Consider the following 17,664-nt stretch of genomic DNA (forward strand, 5'->3'; position numbering starts at 1 on the left):
ATACTACCGGCATCAATCAATGATATTTACTGAATGCTTACTGTGTGCAGGGTCCTGTACTAAACATTTGAGAGAGTACAATGCAACAGAGCTGAAAGACGGGGTTACTTGCCCATAACATATTTACAATCTGGAGACTGGCATACTCCCCCTTTAAAATGTATGCTCCTTCCGGGCAGCCAAATCAGGTTGGACACCAACCCTGTCCCACATGGGGCTCACAGTCTTAATCCCCACTTTACAGAAGAAGTAGCTGTGGCACAGAGAAGTCAACTGACTTTTCCTTGGTCACACAGCAGACAAGTGGCGGAGCCAGGCTTAGAACTCAGGTCCTTCTGACTCCCAAGCCTGTGCTCTATCCACTAGACCACGCTGCTTCTCAAGGGTGAGAAAAGTTGAACTGATTTCCTCTACTTTTACTGAAGGAAGATGACAAGAAAGAAGCTACAACCCCTGAGAAGCCTACCTTAGCTGGGATGCCCTCAATCTGCTTTTAAAAAAAAAAAAGATCCAACAGGCAAAATTGCCCTCCACTCCTTCTGGCTCTCACACATCTCCCATGAACAATGATAACTGTGGTATTTGTAAAGTACTTGCTATGTGCCAAGCACTCTACTAAGCAGTGGGGTAGAAAGACAATCAGGGCCCACATGGGGAACACATTCTAAGGAGGGAAAACAGGTGGAAAGAGCAGGGGCCTGGAAGTATGGGTGCTGCTTCTAATCCCAGCTCCACACTTGTCTGCTCTATGACTTTGGGAAAGTCACTTCACTTTTCTGGATAGAGACAGGCCGGGGAGTCAGAAGGACCTGGGTTCTCATCCGGGCTCTACCATTCATCTGCTGTGTGACCTTGGGCGAGAAGCGGCGTGGCGCAGTGGAAAGAGCATGGGCATTGGAGTCAGGGCTCATGAGTTCGAATCCCAGCTCTGCCACTTGTCAGCTGTGTGACTGTGGGCAAGTCACTTAACTTCTCTGTGCCTCAGTTCCCTCATCTGTAAAATGGGGATAAAGACTGTGAGCCCCACGTGGGACAACCTGCTTCCCGTGTTTACCCCAGCGCTTAGAACAGTGCGCGGCACATAGTAAGCGCTTAACAAATACCAACATTATTATTATTATTACTCTGCTTCTCTGTGCCTTGGTTCTCTCATCTGTAAAATGGGGATTTTTTTATGTGGGACAGGGACTGTGGTCCAACTTGATTATCTTGTATCTACCTTAGCACTTAGAACAGTGCCTGGCACATAGTAGTCAACAAATTCCATTAAAAAAAAAAGGTATTGAATCTCCATTTCGCAGATGAGGGACATTCCATCAAGGTGAGCCCTACTGATACAAAAGTAACTTCTTTCAATTACTGGGATTTACTGAGTGCCTACTGTGTGCAGAGCACTGTACTAAGCAGTTTGAATTTCTTGATTTTGATTACAATCATTTCACGTGGCAGAGGTATACCAACCAGCTGGGGCACAATACGGTTAGTCGGATAAATCAATCTCAAAAGCTCTCCTGAGCAGCTAAGGGGTGTTCGTGAAGAGCACAGTAATTATGGTATTTATTAAGCGCTTACTATGTTGCAAGTACTGTTCTAGGTGCTGGGGTAGACCCAAGTTAATCAGGTTGGGCCCAGACCCTGTCCCACATGGGGGGCTCATAAACTAAATAGGAGGGAGAACAGCTACTGAATCCCCATTTTACAGTTGAGGGGACTCAGGCACAGAGAAATTAAGTGATTTGTCTAAAGTCACCCAGCAGTCAAGTGGCAGAGCTGGGATTCAAACTCAGACCCATGCTCTTTCCACTAGGCCATGCTGCATCTTGGAAGTCTGGCAAGTTTCTACCAAGGAGACTCACCACTGTAGACTTTTTGCTCGATATGGGCCTGGTACTTATCTAACAACTGTTAATATTGTGCTCTCCCAAGCTGTTAGTATAGGGCTCTGCACACAGCAGACGCTCAATGAATACCATTGATTGATTGACTGACTGACCTATCCAAGCCCCACAGTAGTAGACATCAAAGAAATGAAACCATGTTTGCTAAGGAGGCTGACATACCAGATAAAGAATGCTGGCACAACTTAAAGCAATATCTTGGTCTGGGGCTTCAGCACAATCTGTAGTCTATTTCCTATATTTAAGCCCATATTTACAGTAGAATTGCCCATGTTTATTGTTGGATTGTTAACTACAGCCTAGAGAATGCTTTTTGACATCAAATACCCCCGACCTGCCCCAAGAAGTTTTATTGGGCTAAGGTGGGGAGAATGGGGACAGGGACACTCACTGAAAGGAACTGCTCAGGGACCAAGTGGTAAACCCTCAAGAGCTGATAGTATTTTCCTTTTCACTGGGGTTAAGAGTGAAAGAAGTGGCGTAGAGGGCAGGAAAATAGATCTGAAATAAACACAGCCCACATGACAACTCCATTTGTCGAGAAAGTAAAGAAAGTCTTAAGAGTGCTCCATTGTTCAAAGGTGAAATTGGAGCTTCATGTTTCACACACAGAACAGAAACAGGCTTTAGCAAGCACATATTAAAAATGGCCAGTCATCCTGTCAATACACATTAAGTCACCTGAGATTCCAACAAGTTCCAAAATGCAGTTCTTAACACATGGTAGGAAACATTATTTCCTCAAAACTCAAGAGACCTGGAAAACTGACCGGAGTTTTTAAAACGAACATCAAAATTTGGACCACAGCATCACTGATTCTTTCCTTTTAAAAGATGTAAGTTGTCTCCACTGAGGGAAATTAGAGCAACAAAGTTCCTTATCAACAAACAAAACACCAATGGAACTTTTAAAGTAGTCTTGTGACAATGAACTGAGTTCTATTTTAAAAGTCCAGCTTAAAGACCAATCAGATGCAACACATGAACAGATATGCATTTCTAATTCATTTTTCTGCCCAGCGTATGGGTGCTATCAACATCAACTGTCATGGTTTAATCACATTTCAAAATAACAAGTTTGAGCGTAATTCTACACCGATACATATGCTCAGCTTGAACATGTGCTCTGCATGTAGTAGATGCTCTGATGCTTCTTGAAAACGGTGAAGTTAATCGATCCATCCAAACATATTAAGACTTGCTGTGTGCAGAGCACAGTAGTAAGTGTTTGGTAGAGTACAATAAAACAGACTTGGTAGACACATTCCCGGCCCACAGTGAGCCTACTGCATGGTGGGGGAGAGAGGCATTAATATAAATAAATTGAGGATATGTTCATAAGTGCTATGGGGCTGAAGGTGGACTGACTAAAGAATAGGGTTGGGTGCAGAGAGCTAACATTTAATAAATGAAAAAATAAATTTCCCTTTTACTTAGGTCCCACAAGTTGTCCCCCCAAAATTTCACCCTCAAACAAAAACGACTCACCTCTGTTCCAAAACAATAAATTTAAAACAGACACGCTTCTTCTTCCTGGATTATACTGTAAACGGCCTCCACGTAACAAGAATCCAAGAGAGAGTACATGCTCCTGGATATTCCCTTGACCCTTGGAGGTTTTATGCTATGAAATATTTTCTGATACAGGCCCCATTTCTGATTCAGGTCCCCACCAGTAGGGTTTTCATACTCAGCGTGTGATGAGGGAAGAAACCAAGTGTGAACAACTTTTCAGGTCCCATGAGTAAGCTGCCCGTTGAAGCTGTCAGGTCCAATTGCATCATTCTACTTTCTTCAATGCCCCAAACTGCTCCCTAATTGTTCGGGGCTTCGCATACTTCAAAACCATTGTTTAGGCCAACGCTGAAATGCCCGTAGTTCAGTTTCCAGAAAAAAGGAGAGAGGGATTTCACTGGAAATAAAGCATTTACTGGACTCTCCTTCATTCATAATAGGACAACAGGAATGGGTAGGACACCCAAAGTTCTAATCAGTTTATACCTCAACAATGCAACTCTTCCCTCTTGATTACCTCCCCCCAAAAAAAGCATTTACTGGACTCTCTTTCATTCATAATAGGACAATAGGAATGGGTAGGACATCCAAAGTTCTAATCAGTTTATACCTCATCAATGCAACTCTTCCCTCTTGATTACCCAAAAAAAACCCAAAAAAAACCCCAACCAAAAACCAGTCACTGCTAAGAGTTTAGGCTGTCAAACTCAGACTGTGTTTGAAAGTAATGGAAAGTTTGCTTCATTATCTACTTCAGTCTGAGGGTGTTTTCTTTCTCGTGTACATAAACAGTGTGGCCTAGTGGATAGACTGTGGGACTGGGAGTCAAAGGGGCCTAGGTTTTACTCCCGGCTCCACCACTTGTCTGCTGTGGGACCATGGGCAAATCATTTGACTTCCCAGTGCCTCAGTTACCTCATCTCTAAAATGGGGATTAAGACTGTGAGCCCCTTGTGGGAAAGGGATGGTGTCCAACCTGATTAGTTTGCATCTACCCCGGTGCTTAAAACAGTGATTGACACATAGTAAGCACTCAACAAACACTATTATTAAATATTTGGTTGAGCCTGGGATAGTTATTCACCTAAGTCTCTAGTGTTCCTTCTGGAGAATGAGGATTAAATGTACTGTTCTTCAAAGAATATTGATTAGTAATACTATTAATAATAACCAATAGTATTTACTGAGCACTTAGTATGTGCAGAGCACTATACTAAGTGCTCGGGAGAGGTGCAAAACATGAGAAGCAGCGTGGTTCAGTGGAAAGAATGGGGGCTTGGGAGTCAGAGGTCCTGGGTTCTAATCCCAGATCCACCACTTGTCAGTTTACTGAGTGACTCTGTTACCTCATCTGTAAAATGGAGATAAAGACCGTGAGCCCCAAGTGGGACAACCTGATTACCTTGTATCTCCCCCAGCGCTTAGAACAGCGCTTGGGACATTGTAAGCACTTAAAATGCCATCATTACTACTATTATAATTATTATTAAAACAACACAGTTGGCAGACATCCCTGCCTACCACGAACTTAGTCTAGAGGGGAAATGTGCACCTTCATTCATTCATTCAATCGTATTTATTGAGCGCTTACTGTGTGCAGAGCACTGTACTAGGTGCTTGGAAGGTACAATTTGGCAACAGATAGCGACAATCCCTACCCAATAACGGGCTAACAGCCTAGAATGGGGGAGACAGACAACAAAACAAAACAAGTAGACAGGCAACACTACCACCAAAATAGATAAATAGAACCATAGATAAATGAACATCATTAATAAAATAGAGCAGTAAATATGTACCAATACATACAAGTGCAGTGGAGAGGGGAAAGGGATAGGGAGTAGGGGCATTGGGGAGGGGAGGAGGAGCAGAGGAAAAGTGAGGGCTCAGTCTGGGAAGGCCTCCTGGAGGAGGTGAGCTCTTAGATGTATGACTAAGTCTTTTCCTATCTTTAAGTGCTTCTGAGTTCTTCACCTGTATGAAATATTTAATATAATAAGGATACAACAATAACAGTGTATTTAAATGGCCGACCACATATACAAGAAAATCTATTCAGGCACGGTCTCTGCCCCACATAGGGCTCACAGTCATCACATTCAGACATTAGAAGTTTTTTGTAACACTGTTTCTATTTCAAAGGTAAAATTTAACACATATTGCTGCATCAGGAATAAAAATTTTTATTACATCTATTTAAAGATTTCAAGTTTGCACTTGGAAGATGGTCATTTACAGCTGGCTATACAAGAAGAAAATCCTATAATGTGTTCAACACCACTAGCAACTTCCAGGTTGAAATTCATAATCTTATGAGAGGACACTGATTAAATTTACTCTAGGTTAATCATTTCTTTGCCTACTCCAAAGTACAGACCACAACTCTACAAAAGACAACCAAAAGTTAATATCCTCAAAGCTACTAAAAATGAACAAAGCCATTCATTAAAAGTGAATGAGACCTGGAACAAGTCATTATGTTTTGAAAAATCTATAGCCAAGTTACTGTGCATAATAAGTTAATGAAAATAAATTAATTTGGGTGCTAGACATTATTGCAACTAAGATAATCAATTACAATAGATGTTCTTATAATTTGAAATGAAATTCTAAAAAAGGGTTCCCATAATGGATGTGGGAAAATGTTCATTTTTGATTCCCTTGGAACTTTTTGTCTTTGAGAAACCGGCTGAAAAAATGTAATTCACCTGAACCATCATCCTCATATAGAGTTGTCTTATCTATCTAAACTCCACCTATCTTGGCCTGGGGAAAAATATATGCTCCACCTATGTATCCCTATCAGCTTGCTGTAGCCTCAATGTATTTACATGTTTCAACTGAGTTTTTGTTTGGGGTGATTATGGCCCCATTCCAGGACAAGTGAGTATTCAGGGCTTATAGAAAAGCAATTACTATGTACTCAATCATTTACTGAATAAAATAGCAACTTCCATAGCCAGATTCCTTGGTCCTACTTAACAGTATATAAACATACTTATGTTCCTTATTAAATCAGCCTGAACAAGTGTCACCTAGAATGTTTTGGCCTCTGATTACTGCTTTGTTCTGGAAGACTGAGGGATCCTCTCTTTTGCCAGAGTAAAGATATCAACTGGCCAATTACTACAAAACTTGGAAGCTTCTAAATTAAGATACCAGAAAGATTTACAAAACAGCTTTCTCTCAAAAAGTTCCTCTTAGAGATTTATGAGGTAGCATCCACAATTTGTTTTGAGGCCCAAATTTATAAAATCAACATCATACACATCCCTACTTAGTCTCTTGGAACATAGAGGACACAAAGTAAGGGCTGTGTGACCATCACAAAAACTTTACCTCAGAACGAATTCTACCTTGACAATTTATAGAGTGTTTTTGTTGCTTGCTTGGTTTGGGGTTTTTTGATACTTACAGAAACCTTTAAAGTTCTTTCATTAAAAAGATGTTTTTACCAATTGAAACTGCTGTGGTATCTTGTTTGTTTTGACAGCAATGTAGGAGACCAGTGATCTGGTCTATAAGTAATGATGATTATAGCCAAGATCACTGATTGAAGGTTTTAACAGAAAGCAATTATTTCGATTAAATTCAGTCTTAAATCCTTCAATTAAAAAAAAAACCCTCAACAAAAGTACTCATATACTCTCCAAGACAGGCAGGACTGAAAGTAACTGGGAAACACAGTGGGATTTGAAATGTAAAATGAAAAATTAATGGCACACCTACAGAAACTAATTTATACCTCTGCCTACTGTACAACAAGGGCACATCAAATCATTACAAAACCCAAGGGTAGTAACTCCATCATCCAATAATGTGAAACAGCTATAATCTCAATTCTGAATTATCAGTTTACCAAACTAACAAAACTGGGGATTCTGTACATCGGCTGTTGATGAAAGTTTAATTTCTTTAAAATCCCAAGTTCCAAGTATAGCAACTAATTATAACTAATGTATCAATTTGGGTGCCTGACATACTTTTCCCATTTTTTAAGACTAGTCACCAGACAGAGGTTGGGAACTGTTCTCATCTCCTTAATTCCATCTCCAGCTCCCTTCCAATTAAAGGTGCTTTGCTCCCATCATTCCATTTTGGTGCTTAAATTCTATTAATCCCTTTTTTTCCTTTTCAGCTGGCTAGTCATATTATGGCAATCATGTCCCCAAAGAGGCATGTCTATCCATCTTCCTTAAAATCAACCCCACAAGGATGGAGAATGACCTCTAGATTCCTTTCCTGCTGGCACCAGGCCAATCATTAAAAATTACTGCTTCAATGAAAGAATGAAAAGGTACAAAAAACAGTGTTTTAACTTGAACACTCTACTCCCTGGCATAAACAAAAATGCCTTACTAGTGGGGCATATATTGTCTCAACTCATTGCAAGATCATCCCAGAATTTTTTTTTAAGTATTCATTATTAAGAAGTTTTAGTTCCCCCATTTCTTGAGCAATCATGGTATCTTAACTCCTGGCTATTCATCTAAAAGTGTCCTCCTCCAAGAGTTGTGAATTTATGTTGACTATTTACAGTATACAGAAGTGTCCTCTTAAGCTTACAAAAAAACTCACACATTCTCCACGCGACTTCAAACAGAAACTGCATCCAGACCAATAATGTTAAGAACCTCGATTCCTGTGAGTCACGATTTTCTGAGTCATAAGCATACAATTTCATCTAAATATTGTTGTATTCTTTCGCCTGCATGCTGAAGAACATTTCGCATTTTTCACATTCAACACCACTACTATTGTCTCAGGCAGCTATATTGAAGTAGTGCTACACTCAGTTCAACTAAGAGGTCAATGTGCCTCAGTTGCCTGGAGACTGATGGTTGCTACAGCAGCACCAGATAAACCAGGCTAAATAAGCTTCAGCTTGAAGGCAGAAAGCATTTTACTGCTCCACCGAAACAGAGATGCAGTTCTCAGCATGCAGCAGTGTTATTAAAAAAAAAAACAAACATGCAACTGCCTTGAGTCTAGTTGGATGCTCACATTTATTTAAAAAAACAACAAAAAAACAAAAACAAAAAACCCTTCCTGAAACAAGAAAAATAGAGAGTGACTATTTTAATTGGACTGAATACTGGATTTACTTGCAACTATGATTCCTTTGTTCTTCGAGTTGAGTCACATGTTACAAGGAATTTTCCCTCTGGCTGTAAATTCCTCCTCCCTGTTACTTTTTACCCACCCCCTCACCTCCAAAATCCACCATCATAATGAATGTGAGGGAAAGGGAAGAGAGAGATTCGATTTTTCCTTAATTTGGCCTAGACACAACCAGAGAGTAATTAAAACCAATTTCAAATAAGGAAGGCGACACAGGGAATTTACATCGAAAATATTAATGAATGGAGAGACTCGGACCAATAATAAGAAGGTATCAACATCCTACATTCCCACTTAATTACAAGAGAGGAAACTCCTTAGAAGAGCTTTCCCCTCATTTATCCTTTTACTACTGTCTGACCCCATATATCTATTACTCTGATGACCCAGCTTCTCTAGAGAATTGGGCTAGACAAATGAAATTCTGCTCAGCCAGGCCCCTCTCCCTTCTATCAGCCAGAGAGGAGGGGTCACCTAAATTAGTACACTTCCCTTGGAAAGACACTGCTGCCCCTACTTATGTCCTGTGCTAACCTATTCATTCAATTGTATTATTGAGCGCTTACTGTGTGCACTGTACTAAGTGCTTGGAAGAGTTCCCTACGGCAATTAACAGGCACATTCACTATCCATTTTTAATATTAGTGATGGCTTCCACTGCACCAAACACACACGGATGGTCTCGCTCCATCCCTACTCAAGACAGTTTATGGCACTCTCAGAGCCAGGTCTTGGGTACAATTGAGGGACATGGGTGAAGGAAGCGGCATGGCATAGTGGATAGAGCACAAGTCTGGGAGTCAGAAAGATCTGCGTCCTAATCCCCGTCTCTGCCACTTGTCTGCTGTGTGACCTTGGGCAAGATACTTCACTTCTCTGGGCCTCAGTGACCTCGTTTATAATAGAGGGATTAAGACTGTGAGCCCCACTTGTTCAACCCAATCTGCTTGTACCTACGCCAGTGCTTAGTACACTGCCTGACACATAAGAAACACTTAACAAATACCATTATTATTATTATTCCTGAAGCCTCACATCCACTTCAAAAGTACAGCCCAAGGACTTTTTACTACGATCTTGGATGATGCAGTCTCCCATCAGGAACAACGGACAAGAATTTCCCTCAGGAGACTTCAATGAGCGAGAACCTGAGTGGAGTAATTGCTTACAGTGCTAGTCGCTTTCCCAGTGCCACCTGCATTCCCTTGGGCCTATCAATCAACGGTATCTACTGAGTGCTTACTGTGTGCAAAGCACTGTACTAAGTACTTGGGGAAGTATGATATAACAGGGTTGGTAGACACATTCCCTGATCATATTTAAGCAATGGTGCTTATTGAGTACTCACTGTGTGCAAAGCACTGTACAGAGCGTTTGGGGAAGTACAATATAAGAGAGTTGGCAGACTCGTTCCCTGCCCATCATTTTACCACTGGGCCACAGGGTACAGTGAGGGAGTAGGCAGACACTTCAAAATTCACATGGGGTTTCCTTCAGGTTAGCTAGTTTCAGAAAGACCTGGGACTAGAACCCCGGTCTCCAGATTCCCTGGGCAGTGATCTTTCCACTGGGCCAAATGCAAGGTCGGTTCTTTGAGGCAGGGGGGCTTTAGGAATTGAGAAAGTAAGGGTTAAAGGATCTGCCCTCCATCACATTAGTAATCTTTCTAATTGTAATAATAATTGGCCTGGCTTGACTAGAAAGCACTTTGTCACATAGCAACATTCATCCTCTAGACTTCAAAGCACAGCAGAAATACAAAAATGCAAGTTGGTCTGGAATAGAATCTAGCAACTATTTTTGGCCAATGATTCTTACAAAATACCGAGGCTGGGCAAGAAAACTACTCTAATTGAAGCTCTAAGGGAATTGCTAAATAAAACAAAATGGATACAATTATACATAGTCTATACATCATGTGCTTACCCTAGGAAAATACCTAGATGCCCGTTCACTTTAGGGTATTTGTTAAACACTGTGCCAGGCACTGTTCTAAGCTAATCGGGTTGGGCACACATCAGGTCCCATATAGGGCTCACAGTCTTAATCCCCATTTTATTGACGTGGTAACTGAGGCACAGACAGTGAAGTGACTTGTGTAACAAGGTCATACAGCAAAACACGTGGCAGAGCTGGGATTAGAACCCAGAACCTCTGCCTCCCAGGCTTGTGCTCCTTCCACTAGGCCATGATGCTTTTCTTTTATACTAACCTTCGCAAGTAGTCTACAGTCGGTTGCTCATTTCACGCTCTGGCCTATATTCACATCTCAAACACCCCCAGAAATGATAAGACAAGAGGTTCACCCGTGGTTTTCAAAAGAAAACTCCATCACAGGATCTCTTGGGCTTAATTTCTCCAACTGTAGCCTAAATGAACTGCTATTCATCTAAGAGCCCTATTCAAATGGCAAAGAACCAATGGATAGGCTTGTCACTTCTGCACAGAACACGGGTGAAAATGGAATTTCAAAGTCTATTAGCATATATTTTTACAACATCTTAAAAATACCTCAGGTACAAATCTTAATAATCGATTGTTTTGCAGAAGTCGAATCTCAAACTCTTAATCTTTGGTTTGCTTTGGGATCACTAAATACTGGCCACTAGGTTGAAGCTAACGTTCTTTTGGTTCTTCTATCTTTTGGTTCTTCTATCTTCTATCGTCTCACCTTGCCCAACAATGAGGTTGCCCAATTAACTGAAGGACCGCACTAAAAATTTGCAGCACCCTGGGGTCACAAAGCGTCACTCCAAAAAACCAAATTAATTCCAGAATGCTGACAGGGGAAAAAGCCAACAAATGTTTCAGGTATGAGCCCAGCTTACTCTCCAAACTAGAAATCGAGTCAGCCCATTGCAAATTTTAAAAGTCGCGACTGAAATGTCAGTGTCAAACATCAAAAGAACCATGTGTTTTACTCTTCTATGAAGTTCTGTTCCATTCTATCATAGGCCAAAACAAAAAGGGAGGGTGGGGGAGAAATGCTTAATTCCAAAAATTCAAATCAAGGGACACACGCCCAAAAAAGTGCATCATTTTTTGTTTACTGTTGGAGAAGCGGCATGGCCTAGTGGAAAAGAGCACAGGTCAGAAAGTCAAGAGAACTGAATTCTAATCCTAGATTCACTATTTGTTTGCTGTGTGTCCTTGGACAAGTCCCTTAACTTCTCTGTGCCTGTTTCCTCACTGCAGTATGGGGATTAAATATCCATTCTCTCTCCCCTTCTTAGACTGTAAGCCCCCAGTGGGCAGGGGCTGAGTCTGATCATAGACACTTGTATCTACCCAAGCACTTAGCACATTACTTGGCACAAAATAAGGACTTAAATACCAACATTTTTAGTAGTAGTAGTAGTTTCAGAGAATTCTGAATGACAGTAGTTCCTTATCAAAACTGACCAACCAGCAGATTTAACCAAAACCGTCCACAACCTAAAAAAAATCTCGATTATTTCAATTTCCTATCTATTTCTTTCACTGCACTCTGTCGAATAGAATCACCCCACCATTCAGCTGTGAAAGTATGAACGAAACTGGAAGAGGGATACCACAAATTGAGATGACATGCAGTTTGCTCCACTCTTCCATAACTAAGATTCCCCAGAAACAAGAGTGCAAGTTCCCCTAGGGTTAAATTTCTCTCCTTCTGTCTATTCTGCCAGGGAAAATACTGGTTAAAAATTGTACCCTATGATAAAACTAGAGGATAATTCCACTTCCATGAAGTGGTCATTATTGTTCAAAACGTGGCAGCACAACAAAATGAACAGTACTAGTATTTCCTGAATATTTCTAATTTGGGATTGTACAAATCAGTGGGTAACAATGCAGGGTTTAAGTAGTATTGGAAAGCTCAATGAGGGCAGGGAACATGTTGTCTTCTGACTCTGTTACACTGTACTCTCCCAAGTGCTCATTACAGTGTTCTGCAAGCGCTTAATAAATACCTTTGATGATGGTAAAAAAAAAAAAAAAAAAAACAACGGGGAAACTACATCCCCACTATGTTTCACAATCACCTTTGGCGGATTCCAACCATTTTCATACATTTTGTTTTTCTTTCTGGGCGAGGGGAGGAGATGAGGGAGGGAATGTAGGCAAAACCTTAAAACTGAACCTCCCCATGACCATTGATACTTGCAGGGGAAACTAGATTTCTCTGACATCACTTTGCTTACTATCATATTTATTGTGACAGAGCTACAATGCTAAGTGAGAAGTCATTGTAATAATTATATAAACAATTTGAACAGCTAGAAATACCTAGAAATTCTAATCAAATTCAATAATCTTTTCCCAAAGGTTGTTCCAGGAGGATGTGGGCAAGGGGTTGGCGAGAAGATAGATGAGACTGAAGTACAGTGAGCTGGCGTTAGAGAAGCAAAGTGCAGGCTAGACTGTAGCAAGTAATCAGAGAGGTATGGTAGGAAGGTGCAAGATGATTGAGTGTTTTAAATCAATCAATGGTATTTACTGAGCGCTTACTGTGTGCAGAGCACTGTATTAAGCCCTTGGGACAGTACAGTACAACAGAATTGACAGACACATTTCCTGTCGACAAGGAGCGATAAGGAGTTTCTGTGTGATGCAGCAACACCGGAGGCTCTTAAGAAATTAGGAGGTGTGGACTGAACTTTTTTTTTTTTTAAAAGAAAACTGATCCATAAAGAAAACTGAAGTGTGTGTGGATTGGGAGTGGGGAGAGGCGGGAGGCAGGGAGAAAACAAGGAAGCAGATGCAATAGTCAGGGTGGGATAGGATAAGTGCGTGGATCAGTACGATAGCAGTGTGGATGGAGACAGAAGCGTGGATTTAAGTGATGTTGAAAAGGTGGAACTGACATGATTTGGTGACAGATTCAATGTGTAGGTTGTATAAGTTACAGGAGTAGAGGATGCTGCCATGGTTAAAGGCTTGTGAGTTTGGGAGGATACTGATGTGTACCGTATTCTCCCCTGCAATCACTACAGTGTTCTGTGCACACTAAGCACTCAATTAATTCCACTGATTGATAAATACAATTGATTGATGTGCTATTATATTAAAGAGGAGGTCGTTTTCTAAAACTGAGAGACAAGAAAAAGTAAGCAGCTAAGAGAACTAAGAAGTCATGCAAATATGTGGACAAGTACAATTATAAGATTTGGATACAGAGCCAAGCAAATGGGGTTTTATTTGTAGCTACGTCAGGGATTCACCATCTGACCAAGGGAAAACACTAACAAATGATAGATCAGTCAGTCACTCCTATTTATTGAGAGCTTACTGTGTGCAGAACAATGCATTAAGTGCTTGGGAGAGTACAATACAATAACAAACACATTCCTTGCCCACAACAAGTTCACAGTCTAAATTGGTTTGAGATACTTAGATTTTAAAAACAAATGCTACAGTCAAGGCAGCAACCCAGAAATTTAGTTGGTTACAATTCTTATCTCAGAAACTGGAATATTATTTCAGCCTCTTTTTTTCCGATTATCATTTCTCATCTTGCAGGAACCCTGTTACGGAGCTACTGGCAACCAAAGTGACAACTATCACTCTCACTTGCTCCTCATGAGCCCGGCACATAGCTACTTTCAAATCCAGATGCAGATTATAAAAGCAGATCCCTCCTGGATTAGGATGGGCACAATGACAGAAGATTCCCTGACACTACTTCATATTTCATGTTACCTCTTTCATATTAACTGTTACTCAAAGCTTCCTACAGTTGCAACAGGGGTTTAATAAATATTTTTATTTTGAGATCTAGGGCCCAAAAATATGCCACTAGGAAAAAAATGCAGATCAACAGGAAAAGAAATTCAGTTATTTTACAGATGGGCTCCGAGATAGGCATGTCAATAGCGGTTCAACATTGTGAACCACAAAATGTCCGTCAGGGCAACGGCAGGTCAAAGGGGAGTAAAGGAAAGGATATGATAAATGAGCAAAAGGGGAGAGAATAGGAGTCGGGATTCAGGGGAGGAGCCCAGGACTGGGTTCTGTCTCCTGTCTGGCCTGAGACAGGACCAGTGGGGGGGGCGAGGATGGGGGTTGACTGCCACAGGCTGGAAGCCCAGAGGACAGCAGGGAAGCCAGGACGAGTCCCCTGCTGGGCTCAGAACTCCCTAAATCGCTCTCTTCCCCACCTGGGTCTGCCTAAGGGAGAAGCAGCTTGGCTCAGTGGACAGAACATGGGCCTGGGAGTCTGAAGGACCTGGATTCTAATCCAGGCTCTGCCACTTGTCTGCTGTGTGGCCTTGGGCACACTTCTCTGTGCCGGTAACCTCATCTTTAAATGGGGATTAAGACTGTGAGCCCCATGTGGGATATGGACTGTATCCAACCTGATTAGCCGGTATCTACCCTAGTGTTTAGTATAGTGCTTGGCAAGCACTTAACAAATAACATAAAATTATGTATTAAGGGGGGAAAAAAAAGATGAGGGATAGAAAATCAGCAAGCACTGGGTCTAGGAGTTAGAAGACCTGGGTTCTAGGCCCAGCTCTGCCATTTGCCCCGTGGGTAACCTTGGGCAAGTCACTACCTCTCTGGGCCTCTATTTCCTCATCTGTGGAATGGGGATTCAGTATCTGCTCTCCTGTCTTCTTAGACTGTGAGCCCCTTGTGGGTCCTGATTATCTTGTACCATCCCCAGCACCTAGTATAGTGCTTCAGCCCAAACAAGTAACAGTAATAACAACAACAAAAAATAATAATGAAAATGGTGGTATTTATTAAGCGCTTATTATGTGCCAAGCAATGTACTAAACGTAGGGGTACATATAAGATCATCAGGACTCACAAGGGGCTTTCAGTCTAAGTAGGACCAGAGAATAGATATTGAATCCCCATTTTACAAATGAGGGAGCCGAGGCACAGAGAAGCTAAGTGACTTGCCCTAGGTCACATGGCAGACAAGTGGTGGAGACAGGAAAGTGTTTAACAGACATTATTATTATTATTATTATTATTATTATTAATGATGAACAACAGCAACTGGGCCTCAGAAAATGCGGTGCTCCTTCTGAGCAGCTTAAATCATCCCCTTCAGCGGTCAGGCCAATATCTAGTATGGGTTGTTGTTTTTTTTCCTCTCCTGCTATTGTAATAGCTGTATATGCGAACACACTCTGAAGTCAGAGCTGTTTGTTGAGGATTTGTATTTCAGTTAAGGAACACTATCCTCATACTTGCTTTTATTTTAAGTTCCATTGGTGAAAATACATTTGGAAACCTCATGAACACTGTTGCCAAAAGCGAGGACATTTAATTGGGTGCTGTGTGGTTCAGACCTTGAAATCCTAGCAGTTTCTGCAAAGAACAAATTGAGACTTTCTATTCAAATCGTATCAACTTGGCTTTCAGTCAAAATAAATGTCTGGAAAGAGTTACAGACTTAGAAAGCCAAAAGTAAGATCAGTTGCTGCAAAACTTCTCCTTACCTTTTTATTTTTTTCCCACCACAAACCCCTGAGAAACGTTTATTGGTCCCTAATGACCTTTTAATTACATGTTGAGGCACTCCATATTTTCAGGTGTGTTTTTTTTTTTAATTCCCCTCAGAGGAAAAAAAAAAAGTGCCACCCAACAACTGAAATCTACTAACATTATCCCATGGCAGTCAAAGAGCTTACCTGAGTTGTAGCGACAACAGTGGTGACAGACGCCGTGGCCGAGGGAGATAAAGTCCCCACCTGTTGCAAGTGACTAGAAGCTTGCTGAGGTAAATGAGAACTGGAAACGGGGGTGCTGGATCCTGACCCAGATACTGCATTTGGAAATGAGACTGCTACATCGTTGCTGCTATAAATACCTGAAAGAAAACACATTCGGAGAAAACGGTCAGCATTTACTTGCTACCCAATTAGTTGTTGAAACAAATTATTAGGCCCATTAACCAACGGTATTTATTGAATGCTTACTGTGTGCAGAGCACTGTACGAAGCACTTGAAGAAGTACAAGAGAGTTGGTAGACCCTTTTCCCTGCCCACAATGAGCTTACAGTCTAGAGGAGAAGAAGGACATGAATACAAATAAATTACTGATATGCACAGAAGTGCTCTGAGGCTGAGGGAGGGGTTAATGAAGGGAGCAAATTCAAGTGCAAGGGCAATACAGAAGGGAGTGGGAAAATAGGAAATGAGGGCTTAGTCAGGGAAGACCTCTTGGAGGAGATGTGCCTTCACTGAGGCTATGAAATGGGGAGACTGAATGTCTGTCGGATATGAAGGGGGAGGGAGTTCCAGGCCAGAGGTTGAGGGGTCAGCAGTGAGATAGACAAGGTACAAGTACAGTAAGTGGGTGGGCATTACAGGATCGAACTGTGCAGGCTGAGTTGTAGTAAGAAATCAGGGAGGTAAAGTAAAAGGGGGCAAGGTGATTGAGTGCTTTAGAGTGTATGGTCAGGAGTTTCTGTTTGATGAGGCAGTGGATGGGCAATTACAGAAGATCCTCCAGGAGTGGGGAAACATGGACTGAACGGTTTTCTAGGAAAATGTCTAAAAAAGAGGCTGTATTCTAAAGGCTGTATGCTCAACTTCTATATTTGGAAAAATCTTCACAAATCAATCTGTATAAAGTATTACATCCTAACATGCATAATCCATAAAAAAGCCTGTACATTAATTAAAACTCTATCACTCAATAGTATTTACTGAGTGCTTATGGTCTACACATCACTGTACTAAGCGCTTGGAGAGTACATCAGAGCTGGTAGACACTACACATGCTCCCAGCCCACAAGGAGCTGACAATCACTGAATGTAAATCTTGGGAAATATGTCTCTTCTCCTAAATAAAGTCCTTCTTGACTTGGCCTGGATTTTAATTCAGGTGCACATAATATATATATCAATAAACAGGGAAAGTAAGTTTATTTAAATATGTTCTCACTTCAAAAATAAATATCAGTCTGACTTTTAAAAAGGCCTTTTTATGCCACCCTTAAATGGGAGACGTAAAATACGTTTGAGCATTCCAGAAATTTAAATAGGGCTTGATATCTCCCATACTCAAGGAAAATGACACAAGTGAATATCACCTTTAATCAAAATAAATGTGATGATTTAAAGGCAAACTTCAGGTCACTTCAATCATAATAATCCTAACCCACTACACAATAAAAGAACTTTAAACTGA

At 41.2% G+C, this 17,664-nt stretch overlaps 1 protein-coding gene across 3 annotated transcripts in view; it reads right to left on the bottom strand.

Moving 5' to 3' along the window:
- The window catches only part of MLLT10 (MLLT10 histone lysine methyltransferase DOT1L cofactor), a 151,788-nt gene that overhangs the window by 18,258 nt on the left and 115,866 nt on the right, over nucleotides 1-17,664 (bottom strand). For all 3 annotated transcript variants that reach the window (XM_029078348.1, XM_029078345.1, XM_029078350.1), the window contains one exon: nucleotides 16,160-16,338. In XM_029078348.1, coding sequence (XP_028934181.1) covers nucleotides 16,160-16,338 — 179 coding nt within the window. The remainder of the gene's footprint in view (nucleotides 1-16,159; nucleotides 16,339-17,664) is intronic.

This window comes from Ornithorhynchus anatinus, chromosome 13 (genome assembly GCF_004115215.2).
Source record: "Ornithorhynchus anatinus isolate Pmale09 chromosome 13, mOrnAna1.pri.v4, whole genome shotgun sequence".
Lineage (NCBI taxonomy): Eukaryota > Metazoa > Chordata > Mammalia > Monotremata > Ornithorhynchidae > Ornithorhynchus > Ornithorhynchus anatinus.